This window comes from Monocercomonoides exilis, assembly GCF_001643675.1.
Source record: "Monocercomonoides exilis strain PA203 chromosome Unknown scaffold13-1861174, whole genome shotgun sequence".
Taxonomy (NCBI): Eukaryota; Preaxostyla; order Oxymonadida; family Polymastigidae; genus Monocercomonoides; species Monocercomonoides exilis.
Genome location: NW_027150558.1, coordinates 262,843 through 288,770, shown reverse-complemented (window position 1 = coordinate 288,770; position 25,928 = coordinate 262,843). Strand labels below are relative to the sequence as shown.

General features: G+C 40.5%; 5 protein-coding genes across 5 annotated transcripts; 4 read left to right on the top strand and 1 right to left on the bottom strand.

Annotated features, from left to right (window-relative positions):
* Nucleotides 1–8,351: 8,351 nt before the first annotated feature.
* Nucleotides 8,352–9,950, top strand: MONOS_6948 (putative 26S proteasome non-ATPase regulatory subunit 14). The gene is made up of 8 exons (XM_067877228.1): nucleotides 8,352–8,568; nucleotides 8,634–8,793; nucleotides 8,853–8,896; nucleotides 8,951–9,029; nucleotides 9,091–9,188; nucleotides 9,255–9,422; nucleotides 9,519–9,603; nucleotides 9,669–9,950. Exons 1-8 carry the CDS (start codon nucleotides 8,386–8,388, stop codon nucleotides 9,785–9,787), a joined length of 936 nt encoding a protein of 311 aa, XP_067730650.1. The 5' UTR covers nucleotides 8,352–8,385; the 3' UTR covers nucleotides 9,788–9,950.
* A 61-nt stretch (nucleotides 9,951–10,011) lies between these two features.
* Nucleotides 10,012–17,513, top strand: MONOS_6947 (putative condensin complex subunit 1; the record flags this gene model as incomplete). Its single annotated transcript, XM_067877227.1, has 2 exons — nucleotides 10,012–10,126; nucleotides 10,228–17,513. 2 exons carry the CDS (start codon nucleotides 10,012–10,014, stop codon nucleotides 17,511–17,513), a joined length of 7,401 nt encoding a protein of 2,466 aa, XP_067730649.1.
* A 118-nt stretch (nucleotides 17,514–17,631) lies between these two features.
* MONOS_6946 (uncharacterized protein) lies at nucleotides 17,632–18,374 on the top strand. The gene is made up of 3 exons (XM_067877226.1): nucleotides 17,632–17,658; nucleotides 17,820–17,897; nucleotides 17,956–18,374. The coding sequence occupies exons 1-3, from the start codon at nucleotides 17,642–17,644 to the stop codon at nucleotides 18,269–18,271; spliced, it is 411 nt and encodes a 136-aa protein (XP_067730648.1). The 5' UTR covers nucleotides 17,632–17,641; the 3' UTR covers nucleotides 18,272–18,374.
* Nucleotides 18,375–18,452: 78 nt separating this feature from the next.
* On the top strand, nucleotides 18,453–22,434 carry MONOS_6945 (Vacuolar protein sorting 35A (Vps35A)). Its single transcript, XM_067877225.1, has 6 exons — nucleotides 18,453–18,532; nucleotides 18,586–18,745; nucleotides 18,851–20,849; nucleotides 21,118–21,250; nucleotides 21,554–21,703; nucleotides 22,073–22,434. The coding sequence occupies exons 1-6, from the start codon at nucleotides 18,470–18,472 to the stop codon at nucleotides 22,253–22,255; spliced, it is 2,688 nt and encodes an 895-aa protein (XP_067730647.1). The 5' UTR covers nucleotides 18,453–18,469; the 3' UTR covers nucleotides 22,256–22,434.
* Nucleotides 22,435–22,617: 183 nt separating this feature from the next.
* Nucleotides 22,618–24,522, bottom strand: MONOS_6944 (putative transmembrane protein C2orf18). Its single transcript, XM_067877224.1, has 2 exons — nucleotides 24,323–24,522; nucleotides 22,618–24,210 (listed from the first exon to the last, which is right to left on the bottom strand). The coding sequence occupies exons 1-2, from the start codon at nucleotides 24,469–24,471 to the stop codon at nucleotides 23,109–23,111; spliced, it is 1,251 nt and encodes a 416-aa protein (XP_067730646.1). The 5' UTR covers nucleotides 24,472–24,522; the 3' UTR covers nucleotides 22,618–23,108.
* Between the last annotated feature and the right edge of the window lie 1,406 nt (nucleotides 24,523–25,928).

Genomic DNA, 25,928 nt, shown 5'->3' with positions numbered 1-25,928 from the left:
ATATGAATTTGTGCACTCTATTTCTGCATCTCCAAAAGTGCATGAAACAATGCTCACACGGCCAACGCTTCCCACAATCACTTCTGAGTGTTTGCCTGGTGTCGATGGCACAAAAAACAGCAGGTTCTGGAGAGTGAGCGAAGTGGATGCTGGGCCAGACGAGAGCTGAATATGGCCTTGTATTCCAACATGCATTTCAGATTTATCATCACCTCCGCGGATTGTCAGTTTTTCTTCTTTTCGATCTATTTCTCCCAAGAGCCATGCTGAGTTCTGTATATGAAGGATTGTTTTTGATGTGCCCAATTTTCCATATCCAAAGCCCAACTCCTTGCATGGATTGACTCCCGAGCCGCAACTTCCCATTTCGTTCCCCAATGATTCGTCCACATAAATGATATCGTCATCTGTTGGAAACAGAAAGCGCAAGAGTGTCATATTGATGCGAGCATCTGTGAAGTCAAACACCCACTTGTTCCTCTCTTCTTCACCTCTTTCAGCAGTTCCTGCCCACAGCAGCGGATCGACAATTGTGCTTGGCTTTGTGCAGTTGAGGAAGATGTCTTTTCCCCAGAGCGCGTCGTTGCCTTCAAACACAACATTCTTCATTGAATATGCAACTTCCACACTTTCGAAAGTGATGTGCAATCCTCCTCCATCCCCATCAATTGCTGGAACTTTGCTTCGGCATACGCTGTTGTTGTCGAACAACAATTCTCCACCACTCAACACTTTCACGTGCAAGCTCCCTCCTTGGGAGCCAGATGATGAACAAACAATGTCATCAAAGAAGCATCCATTGATCTGAATGATATTTTCATTTCCCACAACACCCACCACAGAGCATCCACTATCAGTCGTTCTTTTCAGTCCGCTCATGTTGCATTCAAGAAGAGTCAGCCCACAAGCCTCTTCCACCAAAATGGTGCAATGGTTGGAATATGTGCTGTTGGCTGATGATAAATTCTGAAAGACTGGATGAGCACCATGTTTTATCTCAACAATTCCTCCTGCTTCTGTTCTTTTAACATTGCTCATTGTAATTGCACTGATTGTGAAATTTGCTTCTTTTCCGGAGAATTCAAAGGCACTGACTCCACTGAATTCTATCTCCGATAAACCAAACCCGTCAATTCCGATGGTGCTGTCAGTTGCCACAATAAGACTGTATTTGCACTGCAGTCCTGCAACTTTCATCTCCATATCCACATCCTTGAATGAAAGGGTTGATTTGCTGCACAGAAAAAGGCTATTCAATGGACAAGGAGCGAAAAATGATGGGAGGAGAAATGTTAATTTGGAAAATGTAACTGATGTTCTGATTTCGAAAAAACTGCTCACCTTGAGGTTTTCTTCTATTCCTTCGACTTCGACTTTTTCTCCTTTGCTCTCCGCATCTATCTCATATGCTTTGCCCGAGAATATCACTGACTTGCTGAAAGAAAATGAGCTTTGCAAGCGAATTGCCGCATTTTCTTCAATGAACCGATTATTTCCAGCATATGTTATTGTGCTGCACGGATACCAGTCAAACCCGCATAAAGGATAATCCACACCTCCAACACCATTCACAAATGCTGGAGTGTTCCATTCTGCTTCAAACAAGGCGAGAGGAATTTCTTTGGCTTCATCATTGCCATATCCACAAAAGTCATTCCGTCTTTCTCTTTCAGTTGGCATATTCAATGCAAACTGTTGCTTTCCCAGGTTGATAGAAAGAGCATTACCCTTCAAATAAATGTTGTTTCCAACAAATGCACAGCATTCGTTGAAAGACAAGTTTCCAAAGACAAATCCATAATTCTGCTTGCAGTCAAAGAACAGCCAACCGCCTTTCCCCTCTGTTCTATTTTCTGCTTGACATTCCTCCATGTTGCAATCAGTTATTTCCAATTCTCCATCTGCTTCAAGCACCACTCTCATTGCTCCTCCATTTATGCTCTGATCTGCAAAAATCTCACTGAAATTACACCCGGCTATCGAACATCCACATCCCAGAGATGCACATGATAACGCTGAGCTGTCTTTATCTTGATGAGTGATATTGCTGAACGAGCAATTCTTCATCTGGACTTCTGCTGTTTCAGGTGCATTCATTGGTGGAACTATGTCAAATGAAAATAATGGCATTGCCATTCTGCAGTTTGTCACAGTCACAAACACCAGATGGATTGATGATCCACTTATTTTGATTATAACATAATTGTTGGGCGCTTCTGATTCATCTTCTATCTCTATTTGGCAGTTTGTGAGCGAGAGCACACCTTTGTTAGTTGAAGAAGAAATCACAAATTTGACTTCGTTGGAGATATGAGGAGGAACAATTATCTTCAATTGTTCGAGTTGTGTGATGCCCTTGGATGAGATCATTGTTGTTCCACTTTCAATTGCAGATGGCATTGTGAGAGATGCCTGCTGTTCTCCATCTGATATCATCTTCACATCACTCAGATCGATCTCATGGATCACAAAAGACTCTGTCCTCACAGTTATTGCTCTTTTGTCGACAGTTTTGAAGCGAGAAAGGGCTTGATCTATTGAAGCGCATGGGTAGCACTCAAAGCCACAGGCAATTGTGTCTGCCCCTTCCAATGAGGAAGCAAGTATTTCCGAGCCTATTGCCTGGAAAAGCAATATCAGTGGAATTGCATGTTCTGAATCGTTGCCATCAAACCCTCTCATGGAATCGAGAGATATGTCCGCCATTGTTTTGGCAAATGGAAGGGTGCTGTCGGTGGCGCTTGCCTCCAAACTTGGGGATTTCATGAACAGTTCGCTTCCGCATTTGGCAGCATTTGGAGAGCTTTGAGAAAAAGAAGGCTCAGAGACAACAAATTCGACATCTTGATGATCGAACTCAAGAAACAATCCTCCTCCAAAACCCCCTTTCTTTTCGACAGATGCTTCACAGCCTGTGAATGCGCAGTTTGTGATCTCCAGATGATTGCTCATTCCAATGCAGCAGCACACGCCTCCCCCGCATGCTTCGTCACTTTTTATTTTGCATTCTTCAAATGTGCATTTCTCAAGACATTCGTGGCAAGGCGATGCAACTTCTGGCTTGTGCATGCTAATGGCACCGCCCTTGCCCAATGAGCAAGTCACCCCCTTGAATGTGCAATTAGACACATTCACATTTGCAGTGCAATCAGAAATCTTCACAACAGATCCGTCTCTGATTTGAGAGTTTTCAATTATCGAGTCGTTCAACATGAAAGATTCGCATGCATCTGTGACAGATATGGCATCCAGTGTGGATGTGCCATCAAAAGAGGTCGAGAGCATAATGAGTTGATTTATCGACACCCGTCCTCCTCTTGCAGAAAGAAACGAAATGTTTGTCGATTGCTGTTTGATTGCAATCTCGCACCCTTTGACACTCAGCGAAGAAGACATGCACACAATCAATGCCTCTTTGAAGCCAATGCTCTTTGGCAGTGCAAAAGTGAAGTTTGTGAGCGCCGACTTTGAGACCGTTTCAATCATCCCTGCTTGTTCACCGCTGAAATTGCAATCGTCCAGACCAATCGTCACTTTGCCAACTCTTGACATTATTGTCCATTCGAAAGCATCAAGAAGCAATTCAGATCTGAGGGAAAAGGGAGAATGAAGCTCAACAAAACGGTTGCTGTCTTTGAACCAAAGAGAGGCTGCAGACATAATTGATGAGCATGGGACCTCAGAATACCCGCACCTGCTGAAATCTGCACTTTTCTCTCCACCAACATGTGCAAATGCAGACATGTTATCCCACAGATAAACCACAAGAGGGATAGACAATGTTTCTCCAGCTGTTGATCTCTCATATCCAGCATATCCATCAAGATCATTGCGTCCTGGCCCAAACTCAAGGGTTGTGGTATTTATCAATTTGTCCAGCTGCCAGGCATCGACAAATAGATTGTTTCCCTGATCGGCCATGCACCCTTCAAACGCCAGCTGCTTCAAAAGAAAGTTGTCTGCATCTTTGTCAAGCTTTATGAGCAATCCTCCTCCACAGCTTGGACTCACCGAAGAACCTATGGCCTGGCAGTTGTTCATCTTGGCTGTTGCTCCTATGTCAGATGCATTTCCTATTGAAAACGATGATCCACGTTCCATGTGTATCTGCATCCCACCCCCGTTTCCTCTGAGGCACAAGCAATCTGCAAAAGAAACATTTGACAAGCAAAACTCATTTCCATCCAAAAGTTGTGCTTCAAATATTGCGCCATTTCCGCTTTGTCGAGTGATTGTGTTGAAAGTCACATCGCTCATTTTCAGATAATTTGGAGAGGAAAACGATATCAGTTGCTTTTCGTTGCTGAAAGTTGTGAAGCAAACAGAAGCAAGTTCTGCCAGACCTCCATTAACAATCATCAAAGGAGTTGAAAAAGTCGTTGCTGGGGATGCTTCTCCCTTTATTGTTGAAAAGTGTATTGTCACTCGCCCACTCCCACTCATCATCAAGACAGATGATTGTGGATTCGAATTCGAAGAAGTGTGCACCACAGTGAAATATGAAACAGACAATATGCCAGATGATACTGAAAACAGTGCTTTTCCATCCCAAACTGCATTGGAAGTCAGTGTCGACTCTTCGAATTCACAGCCTCTCAAACTCACATTCATTTCATCAACAGGGATCGATCCGTGGATGTATGATCCTTCTGAAATCACTAACGGCTGTGAACGGACCCTTTTGCTAATTCCCTTTTCGATTGTTTTGCAGGGCAAGCCTCCGAACCCACATTCACTTCGAGAATCGTTGCCAAACACAGATGAAACGAACACAACTGGGATGGTTGATTGAGGGCGTCCAAGCCAGTCGCTGTGATCAATGGAATTAATTGTCACTCGAATCGGGCAATCACTCAGGGAGTAACTGTGAACAAACGATTCATTTATCACTTTAGAATTATAATAGGAAGAATCTGTCGAGACATCACAACCATAAGATGTGTTTCCTATTGTGTTTTTTTCAAAAAAACAAAAATGAATCATTGCCGTTATACCTGGAATGCTTTCGCGTAACCACACAAAGCTCATGGCTCCAAGAGCCGAGAAAGAGTTACATGAAACTGTATGACATTCAGAAATACATGTTCTATGAGTGGAGAAGCAAATGCCTATTCCTGCTGTGTGATGCGTTGCGGCACAATTCTTAATAGTGTTCATTTTGATTAATTGTGCTCCATTTTCATTTCCAAAAAAAAAGGCAGAGTAATATTGTGCATCACATTTATCAAAAAAGCAAGAAGTTATCATTTTTTGTGTTGATGTCTCAGCGTCCAATCCACCGACCGCAAAGCCAGAGGAACAATTTGTATAATTGCATTTGTGTGAATAGTGAACTCCAGCGCCTTTGTGGCTCACGGCTGCTCCATACACATTGCTTGCATCATTTGATGCATTTATCATTTCGAACAAACAACATGAAGCGTTCAAAGTGGCATTTCCACCGATGTTCAATGCCAAGCCCATGCGATTTGAATCACTTATGTTTGAAAAATGGACTGAATAGGCTATGACATCTCCTGAAGAATAGCTGTTGATGGAGCCGTTTGTCGGGGAGTGAGTATCAGAAGAGTGAGAGAACGAAGTGTTCATCATCGTCATCAGATTCTGTGTTGGTGTGACAACAACTCCATATTGGGCGTTGGGGCATGAATATAATTTTGAGTTCTGGATTAGGCACGAATTCCAAATTGATGGGGTAGCATGTGATGTGAAGCGATGAGGAAGGGAGGGCGAGTGAGAAATGTTTGAAAAGCTGCATCCGTCAGCAACAAAAAGTGTGACATGCCCAGTTGCCAAAAATGAGGAAACATGAACATTTGTCAATGAATTGAAAGTGCAATCTTTGCATTGCAGCATGAACAACGAGCTTTCTTCACAATTCATTGTTAGAGGATGTTGAATAACATGTGTGTGTGATGCTATTGAGAAATTGAATAACTCCACGGAGCCTCCCCAGGATGACACTTGTGAAGATATGTGGTCATTATTTGATCGCGCTCTGCAACTATGCAAACGCAAGTTGGATGTGAGTCTTAATATGAAAGTGGAAGAAAATGAATTCTGACAGAAAGATGCGTCATTGATGATGAGCGATGAATTTAACAGTGCAAATTGAGATTTCATGCAACATTCAGACTTTCCGTGTGATTCTTGGATATTGATTGAATCTTGAAGAGACAGCAAATCAAAAATGTGTGAATTTTGATGACAACAGGAAGGCATTGGATAAGATTTCGAAGATGAGAGGCATTCGACATTTTCAATAATATTCAAAGAGAAAATGAAGTTGAAATAAACTGAAAACAAAGAGAATATCATTTTTTTAATAATCGTTTGTTTGCATTCTTAAATAATGGGTGGATCATTTTGACCATTATTGTTTTATTTTTCTGAATAATGAAATGATGCAGAGCAATGTGTAAAGCTATGGTAATCGTTAGGCATAATTGTGTTTAAACCTCCGAGACCTGAAAAATCACTCGAACCCTCTTCTGTCTAAAAAAATAAAATTTAATTAAATTAAATAAAATTAAATTAAATAAAATAAAATAAAAACTGAAGTGCAAAGACGAGATGGTTGACCATCAAGAATTAAAAAACAAGAGAATCAGGAGGAATGACTCCAAACAACCTGCAAATAGTTTTCATGAACAGAAATGAACAGCATAAAAAATTGAAGCATTTCTGTTCATCCATCCTGATGTTTTGACGTGGATTTCACATGAGCCTACTTTTTTGAATTCTTGAAGTTCAGAAGGAACGGTTTTAAAGGAAGAAACAATGATGAATGGTGGAGGCGCAAGACAAAATTGTTCAATTGTTGTCATTATTCAAATACCATATATTGAGAGTTCTTCTGTGGAAGTCGGTGCTCGTTTTGCTTCGCAAGCACGAATAATTTTTGTGAAGAATAAATATCAGCTTTCCATTCGTCTGAGTAAAATATATTAAGCTTGTTGGCAGAGGGTTTGATATCTTTGTTGAACATAAAATTGAACCATGCTCTTATGTTAGACATGAATGCTGTATTCAATTTGGATGGAGTTATATGAGAGGGAGAGAGAACTTTCAACTTGTGCTTCGAAATGAATCCGGACATATTTATTTGAGAAGATGGCTCATGTTGTCAATCGAAATGCTTGATAACTGGATTTTGTCCAAAGTGAAGTGACATCTGTAATGATTTCAGGTTTCATATTTGCATTTCAGAATAAATGATTTCTCTCAACTCCTGTGATTAAATTCCATCACGCTGTTGACATTTTTCGTGAACAATATTCAGCACCTTTTCTTCACCCTCAAAGTTAAGCAAACAAGGCCTTGTGTGAATTTCCTTTTCGTTCCAAATAAGTCCGAAGCAATAACATCTGACAGCGCTATAAAATTTCAAGGTCGGTATGTTTAACGCTTCTGATATCAAACAAACCTTTTGTGGAAGAGCATCAAGAGCAGCAATTATTTTTTCTAATAATGAATTGGCGTTTCTCACTTCAAACGATAGTCTTTCGTCTCGAAGTTTTTGTTCTCGTGATATTTTTGAAATCGTTGTATTTCTTGAACAATAATATTATGAACGGTCAAAAGCGGATATTTGATCAAAAGAGATTATTAAGGATTAATTAAATATTTTGGGGGAAAAAATCTCGTAAGTCTCTTTTGTTGAAATTAGAAAAACAGAGATTCTTCGTTTGAATATGTATTTCTTGGCAAGAAAAGAAAATCCTACTCCCAAAATGACCTATCACACTATTTTTGTAATTTCCATCTAAAAAGTATTTATTTTTGGTTCTCTCTGACCCAAATATTGCTCGACAAGACCCTAAACTGACACAAAATCTTGTATGAACTTGTTTAATTCGTTCAAATTCAAAAGCTTAATAAACATAACAAGAATGCTTAACAAAACATTAATTAATTATGGTCAATGATCATGTGGTACCATGATTTTCTCCATTTGCCTTTTTTTCGTTTTTAAAATTACCGAAAAAAAATTTTTTTGAGGATGAAAATGAATGAGTTTTCTGAAAGAGAAAATTCTTTTTTCACGAACATAGAAAGATGAAGTGTTTTATTGAGACAAAAATTTGGAGAATGGAATGCACAAAACACATATTATTCATTCCACTTAATTTAATAATTTCCATTTCAAAGTTGAATTTTTTTTTTTTTTTTGTGTCAATTTTTCTTTAAAAATGGTGCATCTATCATTCTATCGATCTTTCTTTCTTTCTTTTAATTTTCATGGACAATAGCTTTCGCAAAAATATTGTTGGGAATATAAAGAGCGGAATAAAATTTGTGAAAAATGAATCTGAATTCTGATCGATGGTTTGATGCATATTATAATGGTTAGACTATTGATCAAATAACTGTAAATAAACAAAAATGGATTTATCAAAGCTTATTAGTCAAATGCAACCACAAGCACAACAAGGAATGGACGAGCCAGTTCCTGATGTTGGGGAAACAATTACAATTTCTTCTTTGGCACTGCTTAAAATGCTTAAGCATGGAAGAGCAGGTGTTCCGTTGGAAGTCATGGGACTAATGCTCGGGTCGTTTGTAGATGTATGTACCTTTTTGTAGCGCATTTGTTCATATTTTTTATATCTTTTTTATATTTTGTTTTGAAGGACTACACCATCCGCGTTGATGATGTTTTTGCTATGCCTCAGAGCGGGACAGGAGTTTCAGTTGAAGCTGTCGACGAAGTATTTCAGCAAAAAATGATTGATCTTCTTAAACTTACAGGGCGTACAGAGGTTGTTGTTGGATGGTATCATTCTCATCCAGGTTTTGTATTTGTTATTTCTTGCATTTCCCTCAAATAATGAGAATATTTTTTAATGCAGGTTTTGGTCCATGGCTTAGCGGAGTGGATATGAATACTCAGCAGGTTTGTACTGATGTTTAAAGGTCTTTTTATTTCTCCGTATATTTTGTCATTCAGAGCTTTGAGAAATTACATCCTCGCGCAGTGGCTGTTGTTGTTGACCCTGTGCAAAGTGTTAAGGGTAAAGTTGTTATAGGTATGAAATGATTTATAGCAAGATTTAATTATTTTCATCTCGTATCTGCAATTTTCTTCAGATGCATTTCGCCTCATCCCACAAATGACCATGATGACTGGAGCAGAGCCGCGTCAAACCACATCTAACATAGGGCATCTTGCGCGTCCATCGCTTGTTGTATGCCTTTGCTTTGTATTTTTAGATTTTTCCTCCTAATTTTATAAATTTTCTAAAACCTTTCAGGCTCTTGTTCATGGATGCGGGAGGCAATATTATTCAATGCCAATTGAATTTAGGAAGAATACACTTGAAGAACAGATGCTGTTGAATTTGAAGAAAAAGGAATGGATGGAAGGAATGAAAATTGCAAGTTTCACATCAATTGAAGATGATAATGAAAAGAGAATGAAGGTAATTCAATGGAGTAAATTTTTATTTAATATTCATTGTATTTAATCCTTTATAACGACTAAAATTAAATTTATATGATATAAACTTTTGATTTAGGAAATGGTTTCTCTTGCAGATTCGTTCAACAGGAGAATTATTGAAGAAACATCAGCAATTATTGAAAAACGTCAAGAAAAACAAGGTACGAATTTTGCTTCAATTTTTTTTTTCATCAAGGAAAAATTTATTGTATTTGTTTCAATGCAGAATTGGCGATGGTTGGAAAAGTTGATCCGAAAAAGCAGCTTGACACTGCAGTCTCGCAAACAATAGAAACAAATTTAAGTCAGACGCTTGGAGTAATGCTGTCAACTGTCGCTTTCTAAATTCATTTCATTTTCATTTATTTCTATTTAAGTTTTAGATAATTATTGTTTTATTGATTAACGTATTTCATGCTTTTTGAACTTCAAAAGTATTTAAAGTGGAAATACTATTCTCGAAAAATAAAAAAAGGGTATAATTTAATTCTTAATTTACAAAAAAAAACTAAAGAAGAAGGAAGAATCTTTAAAAAGCAATGTCTGAAAATGAGGAATTTATTATTCCTATGAAATATGAAGAGCTAGCCGTTGGAACAGACGATTTACAACGATTTCAAGTGGAAACACTTTCTGATTTTGATTCAGCTGCAGATATTTCTGCCACCTTAGAACAAATTGAAAGTTTGATTTTTAAATTTCATGAAAGATATTTGAGTCATCCAATTTTTAACGTTAAAAAATTTATTTATTTTTTATTTCAATACATTTTTTCACATTTAAAGATTCTATATCTGATAACGGTCCTCATGCAATACTTGAGCATTCTACGTTTGATTCTCTGTACTCAATGCTTAGAATCGAGTCATTTGAATCAATAGATAATCGTTCAAAAAACCAGCTCGTTGAGCTATTGTGCAATGGTCTTCGTTCTCTTTCTCAATCCATAATTACTCACATTCGAAGTTTTGAACGAACTGTGGATAATGAAATAAGCACTCCATTATCTCCTCGTTTGACTGTTATTTCGCCACCTTTATCGCCAAGAATGACTGCATTTCCAGGAAGAAAAACTTTTTCTCAATCCACACAGACAATTGACTTTGAGCCAGCAACTCTTCAAAACGCATTTATTTTAAGAAACTCTTTAAAAATGTACATATTTTTATTGTGCCATTTAAGTGATTTGGCGATGGATGATTTTGAAAAAGGGAAGAATTTTTCTGGAAAGAGCGATTCTCGATCGGCGCATGGGTATCTCAAAGGAACAAGTGCAGCTGCACAGCTTGAGTCATTTGACTGGGTTGATCGGCATTTTATTCGGATTTGTGACTTAGTTCACGATGTGTTTGAGCTGGAGCAGCTTGAAAACTCTCTGTGGAAGGTCCAAGGAAGAGCTGCTCCGATATCGTCTTCCTCTTCGTCAGCAGCAGCGCATCCATCGCAGATCGAAGAGCCACTTCTCAACTGTGTCTTCTCTCTGCCGATGTACTGCCTGCAGTCACCGGCGCTGCTGCGGAAGACGAAAGTGAAGGCGGCGTGTGTGTCGCTGGCGACCCTCCTCCACGGCCGGTTTGGCAGAGCGCACCCGTTCCTCACCTCGACGCTGTCTTCTCTACTCTTCCGCTTTGAGCACGCTCCGACGCTTCTGTCTGAGATGTCTGAGGTCGACCTCCGCCACGCGATGATGGAGAGCGCACTGGCAAAAGACGGGGCTGAGCGGAGGACAACGCTGATTGCGATTCAAGGGTATGGTGCCGATGAGGAACTGTTCAGTGCAGGAAGCGCTGTTGATGCGACGTCTGACCGCTGCCTGCTGGCGGATGCGCTGCTGACTGAGCTGATCAACATGCCTGGCGGACTCGGCGGAATCGAGGCGAAGATGCAGAGCGAAAAGGAGAGCAGCGCCGCTGCCAAGGCGAAGGCAAAGCAGACGACAGCTGAGGGGGAAGAGGCGGGCGGGATGGAGGCAGCTGCGGAGGAGGAGAGGGAATACAGAGAGCTGAATGAAGGAGACGAGATGGACGAGCTGGCAGCGGGTGCTACTGGCATGGGAGATGGAGGCGAAGGGCGAGGAAAGAAGAAAGAGAAGAAGGAGTCAGACGGAAACGACTTGATTGGCAACACGGCAGACGCAGCAGCAAAGAGCGTTGGGCTGTTCCTTTCGGAACTGGCTGGGCGGTGTCCGTTTGTTGTGCTCCGCTTCTGCCCAGAGATTCTGCCGTATTTTGGGAGTGATTCCTATCAGCTGCGGAACGGCATAGCAGAAATGTGCATGCGGCTCATCAAAGCACTCACTCAGCAGGCGACACAGCTGAGCAAAGCCATCTCTGCTTCCACTGCGTCTGGGCAGAGTGTGGACAAAGGCGGCAATGAGAGAGACAAAAGCGAACAGGCATCGGGTGAGGAAGGGAATGGAAACAAGGCTGGGGCAATGAATGCACAGGGAAATGAGCAAAGAGCAGACAGCAAAAAAGGACAGCTGACACTCAATCTGTCTTCTTCTGGAAGCTCTCTCCCGTTTGAAACAGCAATGCCTTCTATTTACTCCGCTGCTGGTGCCAATTCTTCATCATCCTCCTCATCTTCGTCTTCATCGTTGTCATCATCATCATCATTTTCTTCTTCTTCTTCTGTATCTGCTTCTTCCTCCTCCTCTTCCTCCTCTTCGTCTGCAGCCTCCGACCATCCCTCATCATCACCCGAAGAGAAGCGACTGGCTGAGCTGAACACGACAATCGACAATCTCTTCTCTATTCTGACTGAGCGTGTGATGGACGTGTCTGCCTATGCGCGTGCGCGTGTGCTGCACTGCTGGGCTGAGCTGTGTGCCTCTCACTCGATCCCCCACCGCCTGTATGCCTCTGCCACTGCCATCGCCACAGACAGACTGAACGACAAGACGCCTGCTGTCAGAAGAGCAGCTGCGGGGTGTGTGAAGGAGCTGGTGGAGAACAACCCGTTTGGCGCGGCGCTGGCACGGGCAGCGTATCAAAAGCAGCTGGACATTCTGACGGCGCTGGAGGAGGAGGAAGAGAAGGAGAGGCAGCAAGCGATGAAGAGAAAGGAAGAGGAAGAGGAGGCTGAGAGAAGGAGGTTGAAGGAGATCGAAATGAAAAAGGAAAAAGAGAAAGAGAACAACAAAGAAGATACACAGAAGAATCGTATGGATGTTGTTGAGAGTGCCGAAGACGAAGAAAAGAGAGAGAAACAAGCAGAAGACGAGTTTGCAGAGAGCCTTGTGGATGCAGCGACACAACAAGGTGTGGATGAGCTAGATGATGGCGGAGCAGCAGACAGATTGGAAGACACAGAGAGCGACGATGAGACAGACGAGGAGACGGGAGACAAAGAAAAAGACGTGGCGAAGATTGCCAGGCGCCTCACAATCACTCCGATGCGCTCGCCTCGCAGACGCTCTTCGATAATGAAGTCGTCTTCTTTGTCCATCTCATCCACTTCAACAACATCTTCGATTCTTTCATCTTCTTCTCCTGCGTCTGCAAAGGCTTCATCACCTTCTGTTTCTTCGTCATCTGATCCAGCACTATCATCAGCATCATCTTCATCATCTTCATCATCCCCTTCATCTTCATCTTCATCTTCCTCCTCTTCCATAACTCCCCTTCTCCTTCCCCAAGATCCCCACCTCCTCCGCCGTCGTCTCCTCGCCCGAGAGTACCTCACATCTTCTCTTCTCTTCATCGACCTCATCGAAACACGTGCTTTCCCCGCGCTTTCGCACATGCTCCGCTCGAAGTCTGTAACCGACGTGGCGAGTGCAGTGCAGCTGGCGACGGCGCTGCGGCCGTTCCGCTTTGAGCAGTACAAATCGCATGTGGACGATGCATTGGCAGCACTTGTGTGGTCACCCGATGCAGCGATGAGGGAGGCGTGTCTGGCTCATTACAGAGAGGTGGTGGGGCTGCCAGAGGTGTACACGACGAAGAATGCAGCGATTGCATCCATAACAGGTGTGGGGTTGAGCGGGAAGGAGAAGGAGAAGGAGAGGGAGAGGGAGAGAAAGAGACAGCAGAGGAGGCAGCAGCAGAAGAAGAAGAGCAGGGATGGGATTTCAGATGATGAGAATGAAGACGATGAAGAGAAAAGAGGGGGGAAAGGAGCAGACAAGACAGGAAGCAGCAGCAGCCAAAGTGGCACTGGCTCAACAGTTGTGCAGGCAATCACGAAGAAGCAGTGCGCAACAATTGCAGCTGGAATTGTCACTTTGTGCAGTGAGTTAAGTCCATCGCACGCGCTTGCTGTGGAAACTGTTCTGAGAACGTTTGCTGAAAAGGGAGAGCTGAAGCCTCTGATTATCGATGCGCTGTGGTCAGCAGTGAAGATATTCAAGCCATCGATGTGGAATGAGGAAGAGAATGCTCCTTCTTCTTCTTCTTCTGTTTCTTCTTCTTCTGCTTCTTCTTCTGCTTCTTCAACATCATCAACAACAAGTGCAAGTGCAAGTGCAGATGCCAAAGCAGGTCAGTTTGTTTCGACAGAGATGAAGATGGCAGACGCAGAAGGAAGTGCACAATCATCAGAGACTGTCTCAATGGTGAATGTGAACGAAGGCAATGGAAACAATATGGAAGCATCAACATTGAAGAAAGCGAATAACAATGCAGCTGAGCAAAGTGCAGCAGAGGCAGACAAACAGAAAGCAGAAGAGAAACGGAAGGAGAACGAGAAGAAGCTTCTGGCAGCGCTGAGAGCACTCACAGCGATTCTCCCTGCGCTCAAAACGAAGACAGGAGAACAAGGAAAAGGAAGCAGCACAACAGCAGACACGCCATTGGTGACGATCCGAATGAATTTGGGTGTTCTGATGAGTCTTATTTCTTCTGCTCTGCAGCGCCCTCCGAATTCGGTGGAGGCAGCACGGCTGGCACTGACACTCATCTCGAAAAGCTACTCGGCTTATGCCACTCTGTCTGCGCCTTCTTCGTCTGCTCCTCCTTCTTCATCACCTCTTTCTCAAGCATCCACATCAGCTTCTTCAGCTTCATCATCATCTTCTTCCTCTTCCTCTTCATTCACAGCCTCTCCCTCATCTTCTCTTCTTCCCACCAACCACCGCTTTTTCGCCCCCTGTTTCGCGCTCTTCTCTCTCTGCACAGGAAAACTGACTCATTCTGCGGCTGCTGAGTGGATGTCTGTGGCACAGCAAGGAATCGTCACCGTCTTCACCGTCTGCACCGACCCCCAGCTGCTCTTCCGCCGCTTCATTCCACTCTGGGCACAGACAGTCTTTCGGAGGCAGAGAGCGAATAAAGAGACCGCCCTGTGTGGCTCGGCGTGTTTGGGGCGGCTGCTCTTTCTGGTGTCGAGGATAGCGCTGGCAGATGCTGTGCTGAGAGAGAGAAAAGCAGCAGAGCAGTCGAGAAGAGAGCTGAAGGAGCTGGCGAAGGGGAATCAGCAGAGCTTGCAGGATGAGCAGAAAAAGGGAAAGAGGGGAAAGAAGATCAAAGGAGAAGGAGAAGATGTCAGACAGCATTCAGATGGAATGGATGAAGAAGAAGGAGAGAAGAAACAGAAGAAAGCGAAGAAACACAGCCAGCATCACAAAAAGAAAGGAGGAAAAGCCAATTTGGATGGCAAAAGCGAAGGAGAAGGAGAAGAGGGAGAAGGAGAGGGAGATGAGGAAGAAGATTCAGACGAAGACAGCGGACTGGAAGCAGCGCTGACAGGAGTGATGTCACACGGGATGAGTGCGAATGCATCTTCCACAAACAAAACACAGAGCACAACGCAGAGCACACCAGCCCAGCAGATTGCGACAGCACCGCCTGGCTCGCTTGCGAAGCTTATTGTGGACACATTTGGGGGAGTGTGTGTGTGGCTGAACATGCAGCCACCGAGCTGGTACGAAAAGGAGGAGAAACAGACAGCGATTGAAGAGAGGAACAAGGAGAAGAACGAGAAGATGAACACTCTTCTGGCAGAGTCGTTTCCTTCCTCTCAGGCTTTGTCTATGGATGAAGAATTGGATGAAGAAGTGTCACTTCCGAGTGTGTCTGAAGATGAAATGGAGAAAGAACAGCCAAAGAAAGAGAAGCCGAAGATCAGCAGAGGACGCTATGCTCCTCTTTTATCCACGCTGGCAGCATCTGCACTGAGCGCATTCATAATGCTGGATCCACAGTATGCAAGCGACAACATGCAGCTGGCATTTACTCTCCTTCAGGACTCTGCCTCACCCGAGACACGAGCAAACATGTGCCTCTCACTTGCCGATGCCTTCACGCGCTATCCGTCGCTGGCTGCGCCGTATGCGCATCTGCTGTGCATTCGCATCCACGACGAGGCAGCTGTTGTCAGAAGAGCAGCCCTTTCGGCAGTGAACAGCCTGACACGCACGGGGATGATGAAGCTGCGGATGCACTTCCCGTTTGTGGCGCTGTGCTTGGTGGAGAAGGATGCGGTGCTGGCAGGGCTGGCAGAGCAGCTGGTCGACACACTCGCACACGAAGGGAAGTCGCTGTACAATCTGCTTGCAGAGACGCTTGTTTCGCTGGCGTCTGGGCAGCATCTGCACACGGGGATACAGACGTCGTTCCAGAGAGGGAGGAGTGGAAGAGAGGCAGAAGAGAGCGAAGGGCCAGCGCTTGCCAAGCACGAGACGATGGACATCACAAGAGCAGAGTCTGTGTCTATTGCGCCTTCTCCGTCTGCATACGACAGCACGCCCTCAGACTACGGCAGAGACGACTGGGTGGAGTCCATACACATTCTACCGTCTTTCTTCCTCGGCATCACCACTGCCCAGTATCAGCATATTGCTGACCATCTGATCAAAATGGCGTCGCTGAATGAGTCGCAGACAGCGTCTGTGGCAGAGCGCATCATCAGAGCCATCAAAACATACTCTCGCTCATTCTCTGCAGACGATGCCAGCTTCAAGGCATCGAGTGCATACCCCACTCCTTCCACTACACCTGCTCTGTCTCTTTCTCCATCAATGAAGACAATACAGCCACCTGCTCCAACACCCACTGCCTCTTTTGTTCCTCATTCATTTTCTGCTCTTTCGCCTTCCCCTTCTTCCTCTCCAAACATGCCAACAGCTTCTCTTTCTCCCTCCACCACTTTTGTTGTTCCCACCCCTCTTGTTCCACAGGGCACTCTTCAGGAGTCCTCAAGTGCTGTCTTTATGCAGCCCCATCCTTCCTCTGTGCTGCAGACGACGACTGAGTCAGCTCTCTTCCCTTCTGCCTCGCCCACGCCTGCTTCAACGCCATCGCTACCCACTCCAAATGGAGCTATGTCTGCTGCCTCAGGTGCAGTTGTGTCTGTCAACACACTCCGTCTGCTAGCGCTGACGCTGTCGCTTCTTCCCTTCGGCGACCGCTCATCTGTCCCGTTCACGAAGGCTTTGAGCAGCCAGACGCTGTTCTTTTCGGTCGCGCAGATTGACCAGGTGTTTGCGAGGCACATTGCGAAGACAGCAACAAAAGTGAGGAAGTTTGTGCGGTTCCATGGCGAAGAAAGGAAAGGGATCATCGATGCTGCCCTGACGAAGCTGAACAAGTACATCACAGAAATCAGCGAAGGCAGAGTGGAGCCGCTGGCAGCAGACGAGCTGGAGGCAGCGAGGAAAGCAGAGGCCGGAAAGGAGGGGGTGGAAGGCGATGGAGCTTCAGCAGATAAGCCAGCTGCACTTTTGACAGATGCGAAGGGGCAAGGCGATTCTGCTCATCCTCCAAAAGGGAGAGGAAGAGGGAGGAGAGGAGGCCGCGGGAGAGGAGGTGCGCAGCAGTCGCGACTTGCACAGAATTTGGAGAATGACAAGAGCGAGCAGCAGAAGAGCGAGACTCGAAATCTGAGGAAAAGGAAGCCGAAACAAAAGCCACTTTACACAGACGATGAGTCAGACGAAGAGGAAGAGGTGGAAAATTACAGTGAAAATGCAGATGAATCAGATGAGGGAGATTGGAGCGATTCACAGCCTGACAAAAAGATTGGAAACAAATCACGAAGCAAGCCTCAGAGAAGGAGCAAGCAAAGATTGAATGAAGAAAATGAAAGTGATGAAGATATCGAATTATTAGATGTTGAAAGTGATGAATAATTATCGAAAATTACATTTCATTCATTTCACAACCATTTCAATTAATATTTCCTTTTTTTTTTTTATTTTTAATTTTATTTTTTAATTTTTTTTTAATTTTTTATATCGAAATACCCTTAATATAAAGAATGTCAAAAGGAAAACAGTTTGTATTTTTCCTTTTTCTTCTAATTTGAAAAGAATGTTACCAATAAAACTATCCTCATTTCAATTTATTTTTTATGATAAATTAAACTTTGTTAAACTTTGTTTTCTACCATTTAAACAACACATTTGTAAAATTTTTAAAATTTCGTTTTTTTTCAGGTCAACAGAGTCCGTCATTCGTCAACTTCTTGTTGATACAACAGTACTTACAACAAAACTTGAATCCCAATTGGCCTTGTATGGAATATTTCCGAATTTTTTTGAATATCAGTTATTTTGATTTTATTATTCTTAGCTTTGATTTGGGAGGAAAGGAACGAATGGGCAGGACAGCAATGGGCTCCACAGGAGCATCAAGAAATTCTTGTTATGATCCAAATACTACCAGATATTCTGAAACAAGTCAAGACACGCCTCATGAAGAAGATGAAGGACTGAACGAACCGATTGAAGAGAATCAAGAGGAACAAGTTGAAGAGCAGGGTGAAAATCAAGAACAAACAGAAGAACAAAACACAGAACAGCAGGACACAGAACAGCAGGATACGCAACGAGATGAAAATGCAGCAGGAGAAATGGAGGATGCACAAGAAGGAGGTGAAGAGCAGTGAAACTTCTGAGCATTTCACAACAAAAAAAAGCACTTATTCTGATTTTCTCACTTCATTTATTTCATTGTTTTATCTTGCATTAAATAAATAATTTTTTATATGATTTTTTGTGAAGGATTGTTCAACAGTTTCAACATTATATGATCCTATCTGTAATTTATGTTTAAAGATCTTTTCCCATAGTATATCATTTTGAAAATGTCAGCTGGAAGAAGACGTTTTGAGCCCGAAGAAGATACGATCTTTTCACAAAACGAACAGGTTTGATCGAGTTTTACATTTTGGACACAAGATCAATATAAATTTTATGATAGGAATGGTTGAACACAAGTTTGAAAACAATTGCGGATAACCACCGTGCAATGCTTCGTTCTATGGATATGGGAAATGTCAACGATGCATTCAAATATGCAGCGTTAATTTGTGATGAGCTTAGAACATCCCTTTTGACACCACAAAAATATTATGCTCTATGTGTGCTTTAGTCAAATATTTTTGTATTATTTATTGAACTTGTGAAACTTTATTTTGTTTATTTGCTTCTTATCTTATGTCTATGCGTTCAACGTAATTTAAAAGACATGGATGTATTCAACAGATTAAGAGATTTCGAAGTGTTCATTGGGGAGCAAAACAAAAAAGGAACACCTATGATCGAACTTTACGAGCGGGCACAGTACACCACAAATATTCTATCAAGATTATATCTTTTGATTTGCGTTGGATCAGTGTACATTCGTTCTGGAGAAGCCCCTGCAAAAGGAGTTTTGAAGGATCTTGTAGAAATGTCGAAAGGAGTTCAACATCCTATGAGAGGGCTTTTCCTTCGAAGTTATTTGTCACAAATGACGAAAGACAAATTGCCCGATGGTTCTTCATCAAATCCAACAAATGGTGTATTGAATGATTCTCTGGAATTCGTTCTTGCCAATTTTGTGGAGATGAACAAATTGTGGGTCCGTATGCAATATCTTGGAACATCTCGCGATCGAGAGAGAAGAGAAAAAGAAAGGCAAGAGTTGAGAACATTGATTGGTACTAATCTGGTGAATGTATCAAATTTGGATGGCGTAGACGAACGTCTTTATGAATCCTTGATCCTTCCTGCAATTTTGGAGCAAGTTGTGAATTGTCACGATGCTGTTGCACAATACTATTTAATGGAAATTATCATTCAGATTTTCCCATGTGAATTTCATCTGATTTCACTGGAGAAATATCTTTCTTGCTTTGGAAAGATGGAAGACTCCGTTGATGTTGAAGATCTGATCTTACGATTGATCGAGAGATTGACTATGTTCTGTGTGGACAATCCAAACAAGGTGAGCAAAGATGCAACATCATCCCTGTTTGACATCCTTTCCACATCTGTCAATGATGTGCTGAAAACAAGACGCGCAATTGTCAAGACAGCCGGAAAATTACGTCTGTATGATGCTTTGTTGCATCTGGTGATTGCTGTGTATCCATCAAGCTCACTCAGCGATTATGTTGACAGAGTCTATCAGAAATGCTTGATTGCTCTTGATGGCGTTCCACAAGGCTCTATAACTGCTTCAGGAGAGGTGAAAGTGCTTAATCAGCTTATCACTGCACCTTTGCAACATGCTATCCAGAAAGCACAGCAGGCTGCAGCGGCTATGCTTCCAGGTGCAGGCGGTGCATCTGGTTCATCACCTTCTCCATCTCCAGATGGTGAAGATGGACATAGCGCATATTTCTCAACAAAGGACATGCTTCGTTTGCCTCATGTGTCTGATATGATTGCTTTGTTGGCACCACAGCCGAGAAAAGAGATGGCAATGATCATTATGAATGCTATGAACAAATGCCCACCAGTCATCGACCAGCCAGAAATCCTCGAAAAGCTCTTTGAATTTGTGCGTCCACTGATCGCTGATGATCCTCTTGCAGCTGCTGACGATGGAGCGCAAGACAAAGCAGACGAGGAGGAATTTGAAGCTGAGCAAAACAATGTTGCGAAGATATCTCATATGTTGCATAACGATGATACTGATGCTATGTTCAGACTTTTGTATGTGGCCAGAAAGTATTTCGGAAAGGGAGGCATAAAGAGAGTGAAATATGCTCTTACTCCACTCTTCTTCGTTTCGTTGAGACTTGCAGAGAGAATTGCAAGAATCGAAAGAGAAGCCGAAGAAGCAGAAGAGGAAGCAACAGGAAGCGATGAGAGCACGGAAACAGAAGGAGGTGAATCTGAACTGACAAGCGAGGAATCAAGCGATGTGACTGAAACAACAGTTGCATTTCCACGTGGCTCAAGGAAGGCCAAGTCGAAAGATGGATCGGTTTCGACAAAGGCCAAGATTGTTATCTCGTCTGATAAAGTGTACCAGTTTGTGATGGAGATTATCTCAGTCATTGGAAAGCACTTCCCAGATTTGGGTATTCGTATGTGCACACAAGCTATGCTTTCTGCTGATAGATGCTTCAACCAGCAGTATTCGTATGAGTTCATGTCGCAGGCGTGTGTTGTCTATGAAGAAGGAGTGGCAGACTCGAAGATGCAGTTCTTGGCTCTGAGAACATTCATCGGATCATTGCAGCAAACAAGAAAGTATGTTAATGAGAGAATTAGGATTTGGGAAAGGCAAAAAAAATAAACAAAATTTAATTATTGAATGGTCATTTGATATGCTATGATGAATCAAAAATTGCTCTAGAATTTCTCAGAATCTCTATGTGTTGAGAATTTTTATGTCTGAGCATATCTACTTCGGCTTTTTTTTAATGTTTTTCATTTTTTAAATACTTTTTTATAATTATTTGAAATTATATTTACGAATTTCTAATCATTTTTGAATATCTTCTTTTTCATTTTTCAGTATGGAAGAAGACAACTACGATACTTTGATAAAGAAGACGACACAATACTCTTCGAAATTGGTGAAGCGTCCAGATCAGGCACGTGCTGTGTGCCTTTGCTCTCATCTGTTCTGGGCTGATAGAGACGATGTTGTATGCTCTACAGACAATTTGTTAATTTTTATAAGAGTGAGGAAGGAGGCAGTTTTTTATGTTTTTTATATTTGTTATGTGCACATTTTATTTATTCCATAATTTATGATGCAAATTTTAAAGCGTTACAGAATTTTTTTAATCTGTTGAATGCTTTTGTCACTACCTCTGATACTTTGTGTTGATGCTCGATTTTTTTTTATGTAAAAATATTCAATCTTTTACTATTTTATTGTTTTGTTCATTATATTAATTATTTATTTCCTCTTTTCCAATATTTATATTTTCATTTAATGTTCATAGAATCCTTATCACAACTCAGTTCATGTTGTGGAATGCTTGAAGCGTAGCGGAGAATTAGCAGACAAGATTACTCAACTCAACATTCAGACTACGATCTTTGCAGAAATATTGAACGAGAACTTGTACTTCCTGGCAAAGAACATTGACAAGGTATGAAATTTTATGAATGAGTGGAAAAAGAGTATTATGAATGAGAGAATGAGAGAATAATATCAGATGGAGATGCTGAGAATAAAGAAAGAGAAAAGAGGCACACTAGATAGAACTTCCCATCTGCATGAATGAATGGATGGTGTAGTGTGGACAAGTGATGCAAGATGCAACGGAAGAACAGAACGGGGAACAATCTTTTTTTGCATTCATCAAAAAAGAAATTCGATCTCATATTGTGAAGATTCTGTTCTGACATTTTTGAATTCAATATTATTCTTGTTGCTTTTTTTTATTTTCATAATATAATTTTCATTATCTTGTTTTATGAAATATTCTTATAATTTTCTTTTTGAATATTTTTTCCAGCCAATTTCCGGACAAATCATTGCTATCATAACATTTGTGCAACAGCGCTTGCCTGGTCTTGATGAAGCTACAATTGGACCGATGCAATCATACTTCAACAACACCATCAAGCATATCGAAAGAGAAAAGTCGTTGGGTGAAAAGCCATTGTTCCAAGATATTTCACTTCCTTCGATGGGATAACTGTAAAAAATATTTTTTTTTTTTTTTAAGTGCATATTAAATCAATTACACCACGATGTGTTTATAAATCAGATTTTTATTTTGTATAAATTGATATTTTTGGAGTTTATGTTTATGAGGATTCTAATTCTTTCTTTTTGTCAAATTCTGAAGAAAAAACTATGACGAAAAATATTTAATTTCTTTTTATTTTTTAGGCGCAGTTATTGTTGCTTTGTTTCAAAATAACAAATATTAATTGATTATACCGAAATTTAAACGAGAGAAATTGGAGAATATTTTTTCACATGTTCTCAATTTGGATGTGAAAGATAGAAACAATTAGTGATTCTTTTATTTGTGATGTAACCATATGAACTGATAAAATGAAACGTTTAAGGGAAAATAATTTTTTGTTGTCAAATTTTCAATCTTCAACAAAATATGTATTCGAATGAATCTTTCCTTTTGAAAAGGAAAAAATTACTTATTTTATGAAAACAATGCAAAAACGATTCTCTCCATTACAATTGCAGTTCATAAAGAATAAAAAAGAGTGTAATTTTGTGGTGAATATTCAGCAATACTAAATATTAAAGTGAAATGAGAGTAATCAAAGGAAAATTTTGAATAACATCAAAAAGAACTCGGAACATTTAAAATGCACGTAACAAAGATCATTAAGCATTGTTCACTTTTCAGAAAAATAGGCTAATAAAGTTAAGCTTCTTTCGATCGCGAGAACTTCAATTGTGGAGTGAGAAAAAAAAAAGAAGTTTTTGAAAATGACAGCACGGTGTGTGCTATCTCATGTACGGAATCTAAATACATAATAAAACGCTAATACAAAAGAAAATCGCTAATAAGTTGCATGTTACTCTTGAGAAGAAGGACGAATATTGTCACCGCTTGTGATCGATTCCTGTGCTTGCTGCTGCGACACTTGTTCCAATTTCTGTGCTTCATTCTCTTGCTGCTGTGCTTCTTTTTGTTTTAGCTTCATTTGCTTCATTTTTCTTGCTGTTGAAACCTGGAAACAAACGTTGCCAGTGATAAGCGTCAGAAATCCAAAAAGCTGCATCAGTGATGAGTCGGTCTTCCAAACCTCTCCAGTCTTTCCACCAGTGGCTGGATGAAGTATTAATTGTATAATCCACACAAGTGCTGCTTTGCATGCTGAAAGAAGAACACGATGCAAAGATGAAAAACGTCTAGTAACGTTAATCCCCGAAAACAAAAAGCAATGTGCTGCTGCCGTATACACAGGAATAAATATTTGAAGGTTCGAACTGTTACTAATCTGAACAAAACTGTCCAATGTATTTTCGACGCTACCGTTCTCTTTCCCTGGTATTACTTGAAATATTGTGAGTAAAATAACCATCATTACAATCCCCAAGCATCCCTCGGTTCCCATTGCAAGAGCTGGTTCATACCGACGTTTAAACATGAGTTTTTCTTCAATAACATATTGAAAGGATGATGCTAGTTGACCAATCAACATGAGAATTACACCCAAAACTGGATTTTCTCCAGACTTAGAAGGGGTCAATAAGGACGAACACGATGCTAGCGCAGCGCCGGCAAGGGCAATTAGAACAGAAGAAACTTGATAACAATTATATCGCCTTTTAAGAAACAGAATGTTCCAAAATGGAGAAAAAATTATTATTGAACAAGTAAGAACTTCCATCAGAGATGGCGGAGCAAGAAGGATGGCAAATGACGCAGAAATACTGCAGCATAAATCTAGTATAGCTGGAATAAGCATCCTAACGCAAAGCAACAAAATAAATTTAGCCTTGGATTCCTTTTTCCCCTGAGGATTTTGATTCAAGTTTCCATCATTATCGTTATCTTCATTTTCCAATAGTGCATTTGAACGTTTTTTTTCTTTACGCTTACGATAGCACATTATGCAAGCAAACCATATCAAACAAAGTGTCTCTGCAAATTGAAGCATTAGAACTTGAAAGCTGATGCAGCAATTAAATAATATTTGTGAATTGATAATCGATGCAATAGCAAATGTTAAAAATGTAATATAAAAAATTTAATGACTACAATAACTTTTTGCTTCTAACAAACCATGGCTTTCTAAAAGGATGAGGCTTTACAATTTTTCCTGGAACAATTTGCTGGAATTGCAATTTTTTCATTGTAACCACAACAGAGCCACATGCAACCATAGCAATGGGAAGTAAAATTGAAATAAATGTTTGTAAAGCATCTGCCATGGTGGAAAAATTGTTAGCAGCCAATTAAATAACAGATGAAATTTGATCAAATCCCTCTAATTTTTGAAACAAAAGTTAAAAAACAACATTCTGTGTTTTCTGTTGAAATTTTATTGTTATTATATGATTGATAAATTATTTATTAAATCTTTATATAATTTTTCAAAGTTTATTTGAAAATAACAAATCTTTCAATAAATAGTTGATTTTTCAACAAGTTTTCGTAATTTATTTCCAGTATAATTCCAACAATAAAAAATATAAATATAAATATAAATAAATTAAAAATAAAATTAATAAAAAAAACAACAACAAAAAGTTTGCATTTTCAAAATGTGAGAATTTCATTCTTTAGAAATTGAACCATGCAAATAAAACAGAAACAAAACAATTGAAACAATATTTGGAGTAATTTTCAATTTTCCTAATTTAGAAATATTCGGAATGACTGTTAATAATATCTTTACGGGCATTAATCTCTTGAATTTTATCTGAATATTACGTTTTCTTTTCCTTTTTTTTTTTTTTTTTTTTCTTCTTTTGAAATATCACATTTCTTTCATCTTTTTTGAAAATTCCGATTATTTCTTGGTTTCAATTTATCAAATGTGTTATATTTGCACCTATGGTAATTGTTTTTGCAAAGGTTCACTATTTATTTATTTGCTATACAGATATCGCATTAAATACCGGACATCGCAAAAAATACAGGACAAGATCAATTTCACAATAACCGCAAGAGGAATAATTCTGAATATTTTCCTCAAAATATGTCTCATTAAGACAAACTCATTAGATATACGAGGATTTCAAAATTGCTTCATTTGTGCTCAGAAAAAAAATACAATTGAAATTTGGAGAAAACTCAAAATCCTATTTCTCCAAGATTTTAAAAATAATTTTTTCTGAGCACAAATGAAGCTATGAAAAAAGTCTCGTTTATCAATTGAGTTTGTATTAAAGAGATATATTTTGAGGAAAATTGTTAGAATTATTCCTCTTGCAGTTGTTGTGAAATCGATCTTGTCCGGTATTTTGTGCGATGTCCGGTATTTTATGCGATATCTGTACCTCCAATGTTTCAATCGTGAAAAATATTCAACATCAAGCTTGTTTATTGAAAATTTTAGCACTTTTTTTCGAATATTTGTGACCAAAAAATGAATAGAGTGGGTTCGTTTATAGAAATTCGATTGAGGCAATATATCACTTTTTCAACTATTTCTATGATTCCAGTTTTCAAAAATAACATCCAATTAAGTTTCTTTTCTTTTCTTTTCTTTTCTTTTTTTTTTTTTTTTTTTCTTTTTTTTTTTTTTTTTTTTTTTTTTTTTGTGAATGAATCATTAATACATATATCATTATTTTTGGAATCATAACTTTTTTCGGTGTATTGATTTCTCAAAGATTGTTTGCTTTTGGGAAGAGATTATGTATATAAATGCAAAAATTGTCGC

Bases quoted from the DNA above. Each gene is read 5' to 3' on its own strand.
- MONOS_6945 (XM_067877225.1), top strand. From the start codon at position 18,470: ATGTCAGCTGGAAGAAGACGTTTTGAGCCCGAAGAAGATACGATCTTT. The intron at 18,746-18,850 runs GTGTGCTTTAGT...GTAATTTAAAAG, and splicing joins ACAAAAATATTATGCTCTAT to ACATGGATGTATTCAACAGA. The intron at 21,704-22,072 runs GTATGAAATTTT...TATTTTTTCCAG, and splicing joins TGGCAAAGAACATTGACAAG to CCAATTTCCGGACAAATCAT.
- MONOS_6948 (XM_067877228.1), top strand. From the start codon at position 8,386: ATGGATTTATCAAAGCTTATTAGTCAAATGCAACCACAAGCACAACAA. The intron at 9,030-9,090 runs GTATGAAATGAT...AATTTTCTTCAG, and splicing joins TAAGGGTAAAGTTGTTATAG to ATGCATTTCGCCTCATCCCA. The intron at 9,189-9,254 runs GTATGCCTTTGC...AAAACCTTTCAG, and splicing joins TTGCGCGTCCATCGCTTGTT to GCTCTTGTTCATGGATGCGG.
- MONOS_6946 (XM_067877226.1), top strand. The intron at 17,898-17,955 runs GTATGGAATATT...TATTATTCTTAG, and splicing joins CTTGAATCCCAATTGGCCTT to CTTTGATTTGGGAGGAAAGG.
- MONOS_6944 (XM_067877224.1), bottom strand. From the start codon at position 24,471: ATGGCAGATGCTTTACAAACATTTATTTCAATTTTACTTCCCATTGCT. The intron at 24,211-24,322 runs GTTTGTTAGAAG...TTGCTGCATCAG, and splicing joins CATCCTTTTAGAAAGCCATG to CTTTCAAGTTCTAATGCTTC.